Genomic DNA, 13926 nt, shown 5'->3' with positions numbered 1-13926 from the left:
ATGTTTTGCATTAATGTTCAACTTTGCTTTAAAAGAAAACTCTGACTTGAAAGAGGGAAAAACAACAGACGATTGGATTTGATTGGTATTAGCAGTGAGTATGAAGGGGCCAGCTGTTACCTGCGATATGCAAATAGCAGAAGACGAGCTTTGATGTAAATGAAAAAAGCTTGTGCAGCATTAAAGCCTCCCTTGTGCCAGACAGATCTTTCTTTAGAAAAGTGACAATAACAATTCAAGCTGTGAAAGAACATTGTCATGCTGAAAAGGTACATTTTTCAAGGTTGGATCCAATTTCAGTGCGAGGCCTCCTTAAAATATGCTTTCAAGGAAATGCAGATGAATCACGCAGATAAATTAAAAACCAAATCATGGATTCAATTTGGAGAGGAGACTCATTTTAAAAGGAGCACTCCAGTGATTTAGCGTAGCACTTTCATAAAGTTGAGGAAGAAACAAATAGTTTATAAAAAGAACGTTCAAAATCAAGCAGCAGACCTTTGACTTTTAGCCTTTAGTATTTAGTCATGCTGCCAAGTTACTGGGCTTCCTTCACTTCCCACAATGCAACTTTGCAATATATACCTGGCTGCTATATCTCAGAACTGTTACAGGATGTGTATTTTGTAAATTGTTAAATTTTTTGACATCTCACAACCCCAGTTAGTAACACAGGCTTTCTTTTTCAAATGTGTGAGTTCTCCAAGTCACAAGTTAGCTAACATTGACTTGTATTATTGGATGTAGTGCCCCTTAAGGGTAGAAGAGTCCCACTGACCTAGCTGGGAGGCGTGCAGGCCGTGGCTGGACCTTCTCCTCCGCTCCGCTCTGTGCTCGCAGGACTCACAGCCCACCCCCCCATTAGTTGACTGGGAAATTGGGGTCCATTCCCCTGGGCTGGCCTTGCTGTGCCGAATGGGGGTCCGGGGACTCTGAGGGCTGTGCGGCATCTGCGGTGTCCGGCGGCCGCTCCTCTCACGGGGGTTTGGCGGAGGCGGCGTCAGGGGCAAGGGCTTCAGTTCCTGGTACTGCATCGCTAAATCTAAGAGTGGCCTGGGGAGCTGCTCCGAGGTGGAAAAGGTAATGAGGTCGTCCACAACTGGGGGGTCTGAAATGAGGGGCATGGGCAAAGAGATCTCTGGTTCGGAGGGGGTGTGGTTCTCTAGGGAAGGGAGGTTAGTTCGAGGTGGCACCCTTGGGGGAATATCCAGGCAGCGGCCGAGTCCTATAGAGGCCACGAGGGAGCCGCAGCCCAGTATGGCCCGGTGGGTGCCCTTAATGAGGCCCCTCCTCTCAGGCCTGGGGGAGCCAGCCGGGGAGGACCCCCGCTCCTCGCTGAGCGAGTCTCGCTGAGGTATAGGGAGCCGCAGGCTGTCCTTCACTGAGGCTCCTGCAAAGAGAGGAAAATGTTTTAGAAAGACGGAAAAAGAGACGAGCCATTTATAATTCATTTAGCTTTTATGCATAATCCATAGTCATGGCAGCGTGAATTATAACAATGGCTAATGGAAGATATGCGGCTGGCGGTTAGCTGCTATTTTGGAGGCCGTTAGATACCGTTCTGAGCTGTGGGCTCGGAGGGTCTGTACTCCTCAAAGTCATCCTTGGATTCACCCCCCTCGTTGCTGTCTGACTCCAGTAGCTTGGCCCTCATAGACAGACTGAAAGAAATGAAAAAAGGATTTAATCATGATCATTAATGCAGTAGAGTTCAATCCCACCTTTTAAAAGGTTGACATGTCAAAGAAAAGGCTGTACCTGCTTTCCTGGGGACTGAGGCGCAGGACTTTGGGGCTTTTGGGGCTTTTGGGGCTCTGGGGCCTCCAGTGAGGGCCAGCCCTCAGGTCCCCATTTGCTTGTTTATGAGAAGGGGCCTCTATAGGGAAGACTGGGCTCAAACCAAACGTCCTGTTGTTGTCACTGGGACTGACTGCAGGGGAAAGAGGACAAAAAGAAATGATATACGTTGGAAAGTCATCAGTATGCATCCTGCTTAGCTGTATCTTAATGAGGAGTGCATTTTTTTAAAGGCAGTTCACGCCAATAAATCGACGGCAACCCTGTAATCATTCCCAACACAATGACCTTTAATTGACTACTGCTACAGCTGGAACTCAAGTCATGACAATGCATTTTTTCTGCGCATATTTCTGCACAGTTTAAGTTGTGATTAAAAAGTCCCTATTATGCTTTTTCGCTTTTTCCTTTCTTTGCAGCAGTGGCGGAATCAGGGTATGGCTGGGGTAGGCTACAGCCATACCAAGAAATGGCTTAGCCCTACCTTTGCCCGACCATGAAAAAGTATGTTAAAGTAAGCATGTTGAGAACACGGATTGCGAAAATCTACCAGTGTGTCCACAACACACAAACTGATCCTGCTGTAACAACAAGTGCACGTTACTGACGTAATATGGTTGAGACCATTCGGGTTTATGCTAGAGGGGTGCGAGGAATAGTCTAAGTAGTGGGGGAGTTTTATACACTAAAGGTGTGGAAATTCTCTCGCGTTATAATATTAGCGTGGCTGCGGTCAGATCAAAATGCCTCCAAGTCCGAATCAAATTTGAATAGACCTACAGCCAAAAGAAGAGTTGCAGATTGCTAATATAAAGTTGAGATTTCACATGGCACCTTGCACAGGCTCCGCCTCCACGCCGCTCACAAGTGCCTCACAAGCTGGCCTATGCAGCTCTCACAAAGTGTGTGAACGCTGTGTGAAAGTTTATTCACACCCAGCATGGGGACACTAGGCTTCCTGCCACAACACCTCCCAATAAACACAGCGCACTCTTCTGAAAACCTTATGGAGAATTCTCAACAGTAACACCTGACATGTTAGTGAAATAAAAGAGAAGTTGAAATTGTTCTCTTCTTTTAACTAAGCTACAGTGCTGCATATTCCCTCATTCATCTGGCTTCATTTCAGAAATGGGAAAAAGTAAAATATTCACTCCGAATGGATATGTTGTATTATTTCCTTTGGCCCTTGCTACACGGCAGGCTTGACTGCACTTTGCCTCCCATCACTCTCCAATCAAATGTTTTCAAAGCAATCACAGAGGTCAGGTGACAGTCGCAACAATGCAATTTCATCCCGATCGGACCATGGCTTGCAAACACAGCGTGTTCCTCTTTTAAAAACACAATTTACGCAACGTGTCTCTTTTAATGTCATCATGTTGATGGGATACTTTCTATTCACAACATTTTTTGTTTTAGACTTCACCATTTTATCCTCTGCCCATACTATTTGGGCTTTTATAAAAACATGATTAGAAGCTTTATTGTTTAAAAGCACTATTTTTCTCATAATGTCCACCTGAATCGAGTTGTAATGGTTATGAATTTCTATTTTAATTAAGTTGTTCAATGTCTTTCAGCACATGACAGACATCTTACTGGATACTAAAAGTGCTAATTGTTCCCAGAGTTTAAAAAGTCCCTAAAGAGAATTGGAAAGTTTAAATTTGATTTGTTATCTAAAAAAGGCACAAAGAGAGAGGTAATTTCCAAGAGGTTTCATCGTGCTCTCCTATACTCATTTGTATTAACATAACACAAACCCTGTTGAATAGACTCTGTGGAGTAATACAAATCCATTTGGCAGCTATCTAGACAAATAAGTTTGCAGAGCCCCAGCAATAAATCACTGCTTACTACTGAGAGGGCAAGCATAAATACCAACTAAACACATTTTAATGACAGACACACTCATGCCTTAGTGATAGCCATTAAGGAAAGTCATTAGGAAGCAAAGGAAACCAGCCTTTTATTTGAAGAATAAATGAAGCTGGCAGATGTTGCAGATTTACTAACCACTTTTACACATAAATGTTTCACTGCAATTTGTGCTTTTTTGTCAACACCCGCTGGTAATTGTTTTGGGGGAAAAAAACTCCCTTTCACTGCCTGTTGCTTTACCACAAATGTCCTTTTGGGTTTTGTTAAGACGGCCTTCGACCTACTGGCTACAAATTCCCTCCGAAGGGAAATGATCCCGGGGCGTTTGTCTAAGAGCCCGACAAGCATAAGAGTTCTGTAAATCTCTGCCTCCAAACCTCCTTAACCCCTTCTCCTAGAGCAGTGAATTCCTCCCTGCTTATTTTTAATTCAGTAAACCACACTGTAGCCACTACATGCATATAAAACTGCGCACCCTTTTTGCCTGGAAAATACAGCTCACTGGCCCCCCCCGCTGCAGCACTGAGCGAACTGCAGGCAGGGGGAGCGGAGCGGGGCTGCAGTGGAAAAAAGCTGCTGAGAGGAAGTCAGATAATATTTGGACTGGAAAAGACTGTTGAAAAGGGAAAAGGCTGTGTGTGTGAGAGAGCAGTAAAGCAGAGGGGGGGGGGGGGGGGCTTGGGAAGATAAAAAAGATGAGTGGGTGGCACATGAAAGGGGGGGGAATTTGGAAATTGTGAGGAGTAATGCTGCAACAGATACTGTGAGTACACGCAAGAAGACAAAGGATCCTTCATCCTTCAGAACACACACACACACACACACACACACACACACACACACACACACACACACACACACACACACACACACACACACACACACACACACACACACACACACACACACACACACACACACACACACACACAACTTCACTCACGTTGGATTGCACGGAAACGGCGAAAGGAGGGTGAGGAGCCTGAACCCATATCAGGAGAGTTACGCCTCTTCTCCAGCCCCGGGGAAGCCTGCACCGTGATCTTATGGATGAAATCTGCAACAAACAAACAAAAATGTTAGACCACCTAAATACATACATTTGTTTAGCCTTCATCGCTCTGCTTAACATTTGTACTCAGCAGTTGTTAGTTTGGTTGTTACACTTTTTTTCGGTTCCTTTTTTGTCCAAAATAGTCCGTACTGACTACCATGGAACTGGAAATTCAGAGCAATACATATTCTAAGCTTGGCACACAATGTTTCTTTATGTAAAAGTGTGCCGTTTAAGCAGATTTCAATAGCCTTACAGTATATTACATGGCTCATTTGCCTGCTGGCCATTTCATCTCAAAATCTTCGTCGCTTTATTTAGATGAATAATAAATCCCTAAACATTTGTATTTCTGCCCTAAATTGACTTTTTATTTAATTAACTTGTAGAGTTATTTGAGAAAGATTTTTGCTCCATAGCTCCATAGCAATTAGCTAGTATAAGTAACTACTGCAGCAGCAGCAGCAGCAGCAGCAGCAGGAAGTACTTATTTGCTGATGAGAGAAGAAGGCAATACTGTTAAAAAGCAGCCTGATGAGCATCAAGAGGGAAATGTAATCTAATACATTATTAATAGATTTAGACATTCATTCTGAAAATTACCTCAAATGAATGTGCTGAATATATCAATTTCCCCTCCTAAATCTGTCATTTGTACATGTGGCTTTCTTAATTCCTTTTAATTTTAATCAAGGGTTTGTGCCCTTAAATTATATATTTGCTTACTTTTAAAAAAGATATTAGACCAGTGTTTCCCTTATATACAAATAGTGGCGGCGCAGCTGACATATGAGCGCCGCTGCTAGGGGGCGCTAGCCAGGTACCCGAAAAAAAAAAAAAAAAAATGTTCTTTACTTTTTTTTTTTTTCTTAAAATAATAATAAGTGGCGAACCGTTTTTCATTTTTGATTGTTTGTTATGTGGATTTATAGTATTTGTGTTACTGGCATAGGCGACACAGGCGGTCGCCTAGGGCGCCAGATCTGGGGGGCGCTGCGCTGGTAGCTCTGGGAGGGAAAAAACATTTTTGACCGTTGGCGCTCATCCAAATGTTCGGCCTTGATGCAACAACATTCATAATTAAGTAAATGTAACAGCCTTTTCACCCCGGGGGGGCATACCCCCGGACCCCCCTAGAGGATGTGACGTCCACCCCAATTTAAACATGTTCATACAATACTGAATACTTTTGAAGCCATTTTGACGTCTATTACCCATGTCGATACGTTTCTGTTTTTGCAGTGTATTTGTCTTTTGTAGAGATTTTTCATTTATTCTTTACACATAAAATTTCGCCTAAAATCTCACCTAGGGCAGCCAATTGTCTAGAACCGGCCCTGGTACTAGGCCTCAAGAGCCTTTCTTGTGCTGACACATAGAAACAAATTGGCGGGGCGCACTTCGCACGCGCACACACTAAAAAATGCCATGCGCTCCGCGATCACATTATGCTGGGCCCACGTGCCTTAGCACCGCTGCTATGACTCCATCCTAGGGGAAACACTGTAGACTGCTCAATTTTATTTGTGAGAGCGTGATTGACAGTGACGGATGTCAAGAAGGCGATACCACTAATAACAGTTAATCAACTAATAAACGTATCTTGATATCATGAATCAATCAAATTAACTAATTATAAATTGGAGGGTAGCATATCAGTAAGTGTAATTTGCTCATTTACTGATAGCATTAGCAACTAGCATTAGTGTTAGGGTGAGTAGGGTCTTGTTTACAAAGTTGAACAGTGTTGCTAAACTAGCTTGTTAGATAGCTAGCACAATAAGCTAACATTTGATCTCTGGTTTATTGAGCTGATTTAAGCTATGTAGAACCTAGGGCTGAAGATTGAGACATTTATTTTACAGTTTTACTTGGAGTGCAAATTGTTTTTCAGCCATACCACAGCACATCTATCTCCCTATCACCAGGCTATTTGTATCTTTATATATTTAGCCACTATACAAGCATGAAGGAGCCAAATGTGTGATGCATATGCAAAGCCTGTATTAAGCTTTTAGCACAGCCTTGAGTATACAATTGAGTTTGGATGTGACAAATACAACCATTAAATCCTTAATAAGAACATTTTAAGAATGTTTGTATTTGTATCTACAGGATTAGGGATATTGGAGTTATTCCACAGCGTACAGATTGCAAGAGCAACACTGGATGAAGATATTAATAATAATGTTGGAAAGAGGAAAGGGAAAAAGATAGCCAGGGAGATATGGCTAGGGAGAGAATAAAAGGGGAGCTAGAGGGGAGAGGAGTGAGAGAAAAAAGGGTGAGGCAGGGATACCTAAAAAGAAAGACGGTGAGAGAGAGAGAGGCATGGAGCAAGAGTGAGAAAGTGAAGGGAGGCCAGCCAGCAGTGTATCCATAGACAGGAAGTAACAAGGCGTGGTTGGCTCACTCTCCCCTCTCATCAACCCCCCCCCCAACACCACCACATCACCGCCCTGCTGCTGCTGGGAAAGGCCTAAGTAACACACACACACACACACACACACACACACACACACACACACACACACACACACACACACACACACACACACACACACACACACACACACACACACACACACACACACACACACACACACACACACACACACACACACACACACACACACACACACACACACACACACACACACACACACACACACACACACACACACACACACACACACACAGTGTATTTACGCATGCTTGCTCAGCCTAAAATACACTCACACACGCATTGAAACACACTGGATGTGAACTGTGTGACTTTGTGATAGTAGATGATACTGCAGTGTGTTGGACAGTTTAAATATCTGCTGTAGTCACGTCTGTGAGAATGGTGTTTCAGGGTATGGAAACATTTTAAAGAGTTTGACATTGAGTTGGAAATAAAGGACATACCATTTCAAAGGTTTTGTACAACAGCAGAAAATACCGGCAGCCTGCTTTTCTAAATGTCGTCTGTAAACGTACGTGATTCCTGATAGGACAGCAAAGCAAAGCTGAACCACAAAATGACAGTTGTACCACAAACTTTCCCTCACTTCCACCTCTCTGCTCTGTATTTCTTTTTGCCTGTTGTTGTTATCGTTGCTTCTAGAGACTGAGCCACTAATGGCCCTTGAAATGGGATTTCTCGTCAAGATCGTTGGCCGACACAATCTGGCTGGTTGTTGATTTGTGACAGAACGACTCAAAAACAGAACACATAAACACACCTTGAGGTTGGCTGATCTTCTCTCCATTCTTGCACTTGAGCTTGTGCTTCTTAAAGGTGCCCTTCCTCTTCTTCACGTTGGGTTTCTCCTGGTTCTGGTTCTGGTTCAGGTGGAGGATGAGGAGGCTGAGCTCGCGCTCGAACACATCCTGCTCCCACTGGGCCAGCTCCTGCTCCCTCAGCCGCAGGAACTCTTCCTGGGACTTCTGCTCCACAGCCGCTCGCTTCAGCTCCTCCTCGCGGCTTCGCAGCTCCTGATGGACGAGGAAGGAAAAGTGGATGAAAGAGGAGTTTAATAAGAGCAGGTCCCTATCCTGTGTCTGGTTTACAGTCTCATCTCAACCTGGTCCAAAAAGAACTGCCGAAGATTGTTTGAATTAAACGTTTAATGAGCATTATTGGCTAGCTGAGTAGGCAATTTGACTTACAGTGGGGCAAAAAAGTATTTAGTCAGCCACCAATTGTGAAAGTTCTCCCACTTAAAAAGATGAGAGGCCTGTAATTTTCATCTTAGGTATACCTCAACTATGAGAGACAAAATGAGAAGAAAACAAAATCCAGAAAATCACTTTTTTTTTTTTTAAAGAATTTATTTGCAAATGATGGTGGAAAATAAGTATTTGTTCAATAAGAAAAGTTTATCTCAATACTTTGTTATATACCCTTTGTTGGCAATGACAGAGGCCAAACGTTTTCTGTAAGTCTTCACAAGGTTTTCACAGACTGTTGCTGGTATTTTGGCCCATTCCTCCATGCAGATCTCCTCTAGAGCAGTGATGTTTTGGGGCTGTCGCTGGGCAACACGGACTTTCAACTCCCTCCAAAGATTTTCTATGGGGTTGAGATCTGGAGACTGTCTAGGCCACTCCAGGACCTTGAAATGCTTCTTACAAAGCCACTCCTTCGTTGCCCGGGCGGTGTGTTTGGGATCATTGTCATTCTGAAAGACCCAGCCACGTTTCATCTTCAATGCCCTTGCTGATGGAAGGAGGTTGTCACTCAAAATCTTACGATACATGGCCCCATTCATTCTTTCCTTTACACGGATCAGTCGTCCTGGTCCCTTTGCAGAAAAACAGCCCCAAAGCATGATGTTTCCACCCCCATGTTTCACAGTAGGTATGGTGTTCTTTGGATGCAACTCAGCATTCTTTCTCCTCCAAACACGTCTAGTTGAGTTTTTACCAAAAAGTTCTATTTTGGTTTCATCTGACCATATGACATTCTCCCAATCCTCTTCTGGATCATCTAAATGCTCTCTAGCAAACTTCAGACGGGTCTGGACATGTACTGGCTTAAGCAGGGGGACACGTCTTGCACTGCAGGATTTGAGTCCCTGGCGGCGTAGTGTGTTACTGATGGTAGCCTTTGTTAGTTTGGTCCCAGCTCTCTGCAGGTCATTGACTAGGTCCCCCCGTGTGGTTTTGGGATTTTTGCTCACAGTTCTTGTGATCATTTTGACCCCACGGGGTGAGATCTTGCGTGGAGCCCCAGATCGAGGGAGATTATCAGTGGTCTTGTATGTCTTCCATTTTCTAATAATTGCTCCCACAGTTGATTTCTTCACACCAAGCTGCTTACCTATTGCAGATTCAGTCTTTCCAGCCTGGTGCAGGTCTACAATTTTGTTTCTGGTGTCCTTTGACAGCTCTTTGGTCTTGGCCATAGTGGAGTTTGGAGTGTGACTGTTTGAGGTTGTGGACAGGTGTCTTTTATACTGATAACGAGTTCAAACAGGTGCCATTAATACAGTTAACAAGTGGAGGACAGAGGAGGCTCTTAAAGAAGAAGTTACAGTTCTGTGAGAGCCAGAAATCTTGTTTGTTTGTAGGTGACCAAATACTTATTTTCCACCATAATTTGCAAATAAATTCTTTAAAAATCAGACAATGTGATTTTTATGGATTTTTTTTTCTCATTTTGTCTCTCATAGTTGAGGTATACCTAGGATGACAATTACAGGCCTCTCATCTTTTTAAGTGGGAGAACTTTCACAATTGGTGACTGACTAAATACTTTTTTGCCCTACTGTATTTATCTCGCGTTCATCTGATAACATGTGTTTAAAATAAAATAACCTTTTTTGGTGTTTGTGAACATACATATGGAGAGCCTACTAAGCCACAAAATGTGAAATATGACAACCCAGTCAGTTTGTTGGCTGCCCTGTCAGAAAACATGGGACTCAACACGCCATAACTTCCTTTGTTGTTGTCTTTCTCGCAAGCCTATCAGCGCATACTTTTTCTGTCTCAAAGAGAAATGCACTAAAACGGAGCATTTGAGAAAGAGGGTGAAGAAAGGAATATTCCAACTGACGGCGTGACAAGAATTTCTTTAACATGGAAGCATGCAAACATGTTCTGTTACAAACTAATGTAAGTTTCTGAATATGAGCATGAAACGTCTTCTTTAAACACTGTATTCCCACATGACACCAAAGTCTGGCTGTTCATATTATATGACTTTATATTAAGTACGTTTATTCGTTTTCTTGCAGGGATGTACATGGAAGAGAATCAGGTTTTATGTATTTATCTTGGCTCTGATGGATACAAGATCAGCGTAATTGCTGTGTAAACTTTATGTTACGCAATAAAATAAAATCAACCACATATGAGAATCTAGGATAAGTAAATGTATGGATTGATAGAAAAAGGGAACACAAAGGGTTCTCCTGCACTGAGCGCCCTTTTACCTTCTCTTTAGCCCGGAGTTCATCGAACATGTCCTGGATCTCCAGTTTCCAGTCCTCCTGCAGGGAGTGGAAGGATTCCTGCGGCATCTCTTCCTTCACCTGCTGTTCCAGGGCCAGCAGCTGGGACAGGATGGAGCTGAAGCTGGGTCTGCGGTGGGGGTCCTGGTCCCAGCACTCTGTAACACAAACAGCAGACAGCGGGTCAGATATTTCCAGTGGTGGGACAAGTATTCAGAGCCTGCACTGATACCACACTGTAAACTCAATCTAGTAGAAGGAAAAAAGTCAAAATGTAGTTAAAGTATAAAACATAAATGTACCCAAGGCCTAATTCTTCTTTAATACATTTACAAAAACTCAACTAAATTGGGAAATTACTTAAATGTTTATAAAAAGGTCTATTTTTTTTCTCCTAATCTCTAAAGTTGGAGAAAGAAATGTTGGCTTATAACGAAATATCATAATTTTAAACACTATTTTTGTAAATAAAGCTTTAATATTAAAGTAAAAAAGGACGATGTTCCGATTTGATCTGTAGTCGAGTAGAAGTATCAAGAGGAAGAAAGATTAAATATGCAAGTAAAGTCAAAGTACCACATTTTCGCACTTAAGTACAACACATGAGTACTTAGTTACTTTCCATTACTGGTTATTACTACACCAACGCACTCTCTTATGAATGGCTGTCCTTGGACCAATACAACATTGAAAGTGGTGGACCTAAGCAGATCAAATTGATGTTGAGGATCATGTGGAAAACTGTTATTTTGTTTGGTACTGATTTGTTTCCTTAAAACAAAGTGGAAAACATTGTCGTTAAAGTAGACCCAATTGACTTGTTTCCAGCAGTTTCACTTCTTCCTAGCGTTTTCTTGAATCAAGAGACCTGAAAGAAGGAAGTAGGTCACTGATCACCATATTCCTTAGAAAAACTGAGTTTGTGTTTAAAAATAGGCAAACTGCATCACCCTCTTTGTTCGTCACAAATAAGACTTCCAATCCGGTCAAATGACTTACTAAGAAGTGTTTTCCTGCATTCATGTCCAAAGAGTATCCTGCAATGCCTCATTTATATTTACACATATTCCAGCACTTCTGTTAGCATAATCTAGAGTCAAGCTGATCATTTATTCAAAGTGTGATCCTTAATTAACATGCTGTGGGGGTTTTGCATAATTTGCTGCAACACTTTAGGCAATACAAGCAGATCAAAAAACCAATCCAATAATTAATTAATCCTCCGAGGTGGCTATCGGTGTCTTTGTGCACTGATCTCTTTTTTTTCCTAATACAATCGTAAAAGACAAGCAGACATCAAGAGAGAGAGAATGTGAGCGTACTGTGTCTGTGTTTTGGCAGGAGCAGATAACAGCCTGCTAGCATGTTCCACAGCGCCCTGGTGACATTTCTTTTAACTCCAACAAAGTAATTGGTAAGTTGCACAAGGTGGCGTGGGCACACAAAAACACTTCCTCATCTCAGCCACGTTATTAACAACATACAGGAATTTGTTTTCTCAATTTCAACCCTGCTTTGAGGAAATGGAAAGAGGAGACTCCGGTTTGATCTTACGCAAGAGTACTGTCTTGTCACACCACTGAGCTGGAAGTCGTTGCATAAACAGAGCAGTGAGTTTAATAATGTTTCCAAACACGTGACCCACCTGACATGAGCTGAGCGAAGGGTTCGGGGCACGTGGAAGGGATGGGCAGTGTCAGCTTGTTCACTGCCACTCCGTAGGCGACGGCCAGTCCATCAATCCCTTTGTAGGGGGCCTCTCCTGTGAGCAGCTCCCACAGCAGAACACCATAGCTGGGGGGGAAACACACAGGCATGAGACAGGAGATCAGGACAGGATTAGACACAGCATAGATCCCGAACACGCATTATACATATGCATCAGCACTTTTAGTATAGTGTTATATATGGTGAAATTAGACCACCACCGTATGTTCTTTCATTTGACTTTTTAGACTTCTGCCATTTGAGACGGTTCACATATCCATAAGCTGTTAATGCAAACCCAGATGCTTCACAGTGAAAGTCTTCCAGCAAACAGATAGACAATGGCTTTGACTGCAAAGCAGGTCCCTTCCCTGTAGTGTGTTAAATAGTAGTTTGTGCATGTATAAGGTCTGTAAAAGGCTCTAATCCAAACTAATGTTAGTGTGTGCTCTGCATGTGTGACCATTAAAGAGGGTTTCATCCCTCCGATTCTATCTATCTCTATTCTATTAGAGGGAGTTTCTCTCCCACACACTCTGGTTTCAGACAGAGGGTGAGAAGAGGTGCTGCAGCACAGGCAGTATGAGAACAATAAAGAGCGTTTTGAACACTAGATCATGGAGACATGTCACAGTAGAGACACTAGATACTAATATGAACCTGAAAATGAGCAGAATGTGTCTTCTTTAAACAATTTTGAGTAAAGATTGTATATGGTTAGAGCATCTTTCCCATTATTGTGTTTTTGTTTGTAGAAGTCTGACACGATTGCAGGGACCCCTTAAAAAGGTTTTTGTCCATTGTTGATATAAAGAGCATTGGTAAGTGTAGCTTAAAAATGCACAATATTAAAAATACTTGATCAGTTTCAGGTCAAATGTCAATGTTTCTTCAATGCAGTTTGAAAGGAAAATCGATCATCAGAAAAGTGAATCTTAAACTTTGCCGTAAAACTGGTTCAAATTTAATTTAAGACAGCTTGTGGCAGACAACCCCAACGCATATACGTTGCCGCAATAAGCGACAAAATTAAACAGAAAGATACATTGTTTTAAAAATAATTGATAATGTAAATAGTGAACTCAAGATAAAAAGCATAGGTTAAGCCTCTTTTTGACTTTTTAATGCAAAAATGTTACAAATGATACTTTTAAGCCTGTTTGAAGTGTTTAAATTGGATATGTGCATTATTTCTATTGACTAAAATGTCCCCAGTAAAGGACTAAAGGGACAGAAAAGTCAAAGTTACATGACAGCAAACCATTATGTTCAACAGTGAACACATCTAGATATGTAATTGTCTATCTACATGTTCATTAAAACTGAACCAATCCAAATATTTTTTTTTTTTTTTTTTAACAAAATAAATCTATTGTGCCAAATCTGATAAGAAACGTTTCATGCCTACAAACATCCATATAATAATTGATACAAATGGAAAGTCTAAAATGTGTTGATTTATGCTTTTCAAAGGATAATTGCTCATTGCACCCTGGGTTACTTTTATTTATAGATATTTAGTTTGCTTTGTTCAGCACATAA

General features: G+C 42.0%; 1 protein-coding gene across 1 annotated transcript in view; it reads right to left on the bottom strand.

The window, feature by feature from the left end:
• Positions 1 to 13926, bottom strand: part of LOC307033423 (mitogen-activated protein kinase kinase kinase 11) — a 48494-nt gene that overhangs the window by 11399 nt on the left and 23169 nt on the right. The window contains exons 3-9 of the mRNA XM_079671896.1: positions 12323 to 12471; positions 10660 to 10835; positions 7963 to 8215; positions 4625 to 4738; positions 1759 to 1930; positions 1558 to 1661; positions 779 to 1390 (exon numbers count right to left, since the gene is read on the bottom strand). Of these exons, the coding sequence (XP_079528022.1) occupies positions 779 to 1390; positions 1558 to 1661; positions 1759 to 1930; positions 4625 to 4738; positions 7963 to 8215; positions 10660 to 10835; positions 12323 to 12471 (1580 nt within the window). The remainder of the gene's footprint in view (positions 1 to 778; positions 1391 to 1557; positions 1662 to 1758; positions 1931 to 4624; positions 4739 to 7962; positions 8216 to 10659; positions 10836 to 12322; positions 12472 to 13926) is intronic.

The sequence above is a fragment of the Notothenia rossii genome (genome assembly GCF_949606895.1).
Source record: "Notothenia rossii genome assembly, chromosome: 3".
NCBI classification, from domain to species: domain Eukaryota; kingdom Metazoa; phylum Chordata; class Actinopteri; order Perciformes; family Nototheniidae; genus Notothenia; species Notothenia rossii.
The sequence above is the reverse complement of the archived record's forward strand: the minus strand, read 5'-3'. Positions and strand labels throughout refer to the sequence as shown.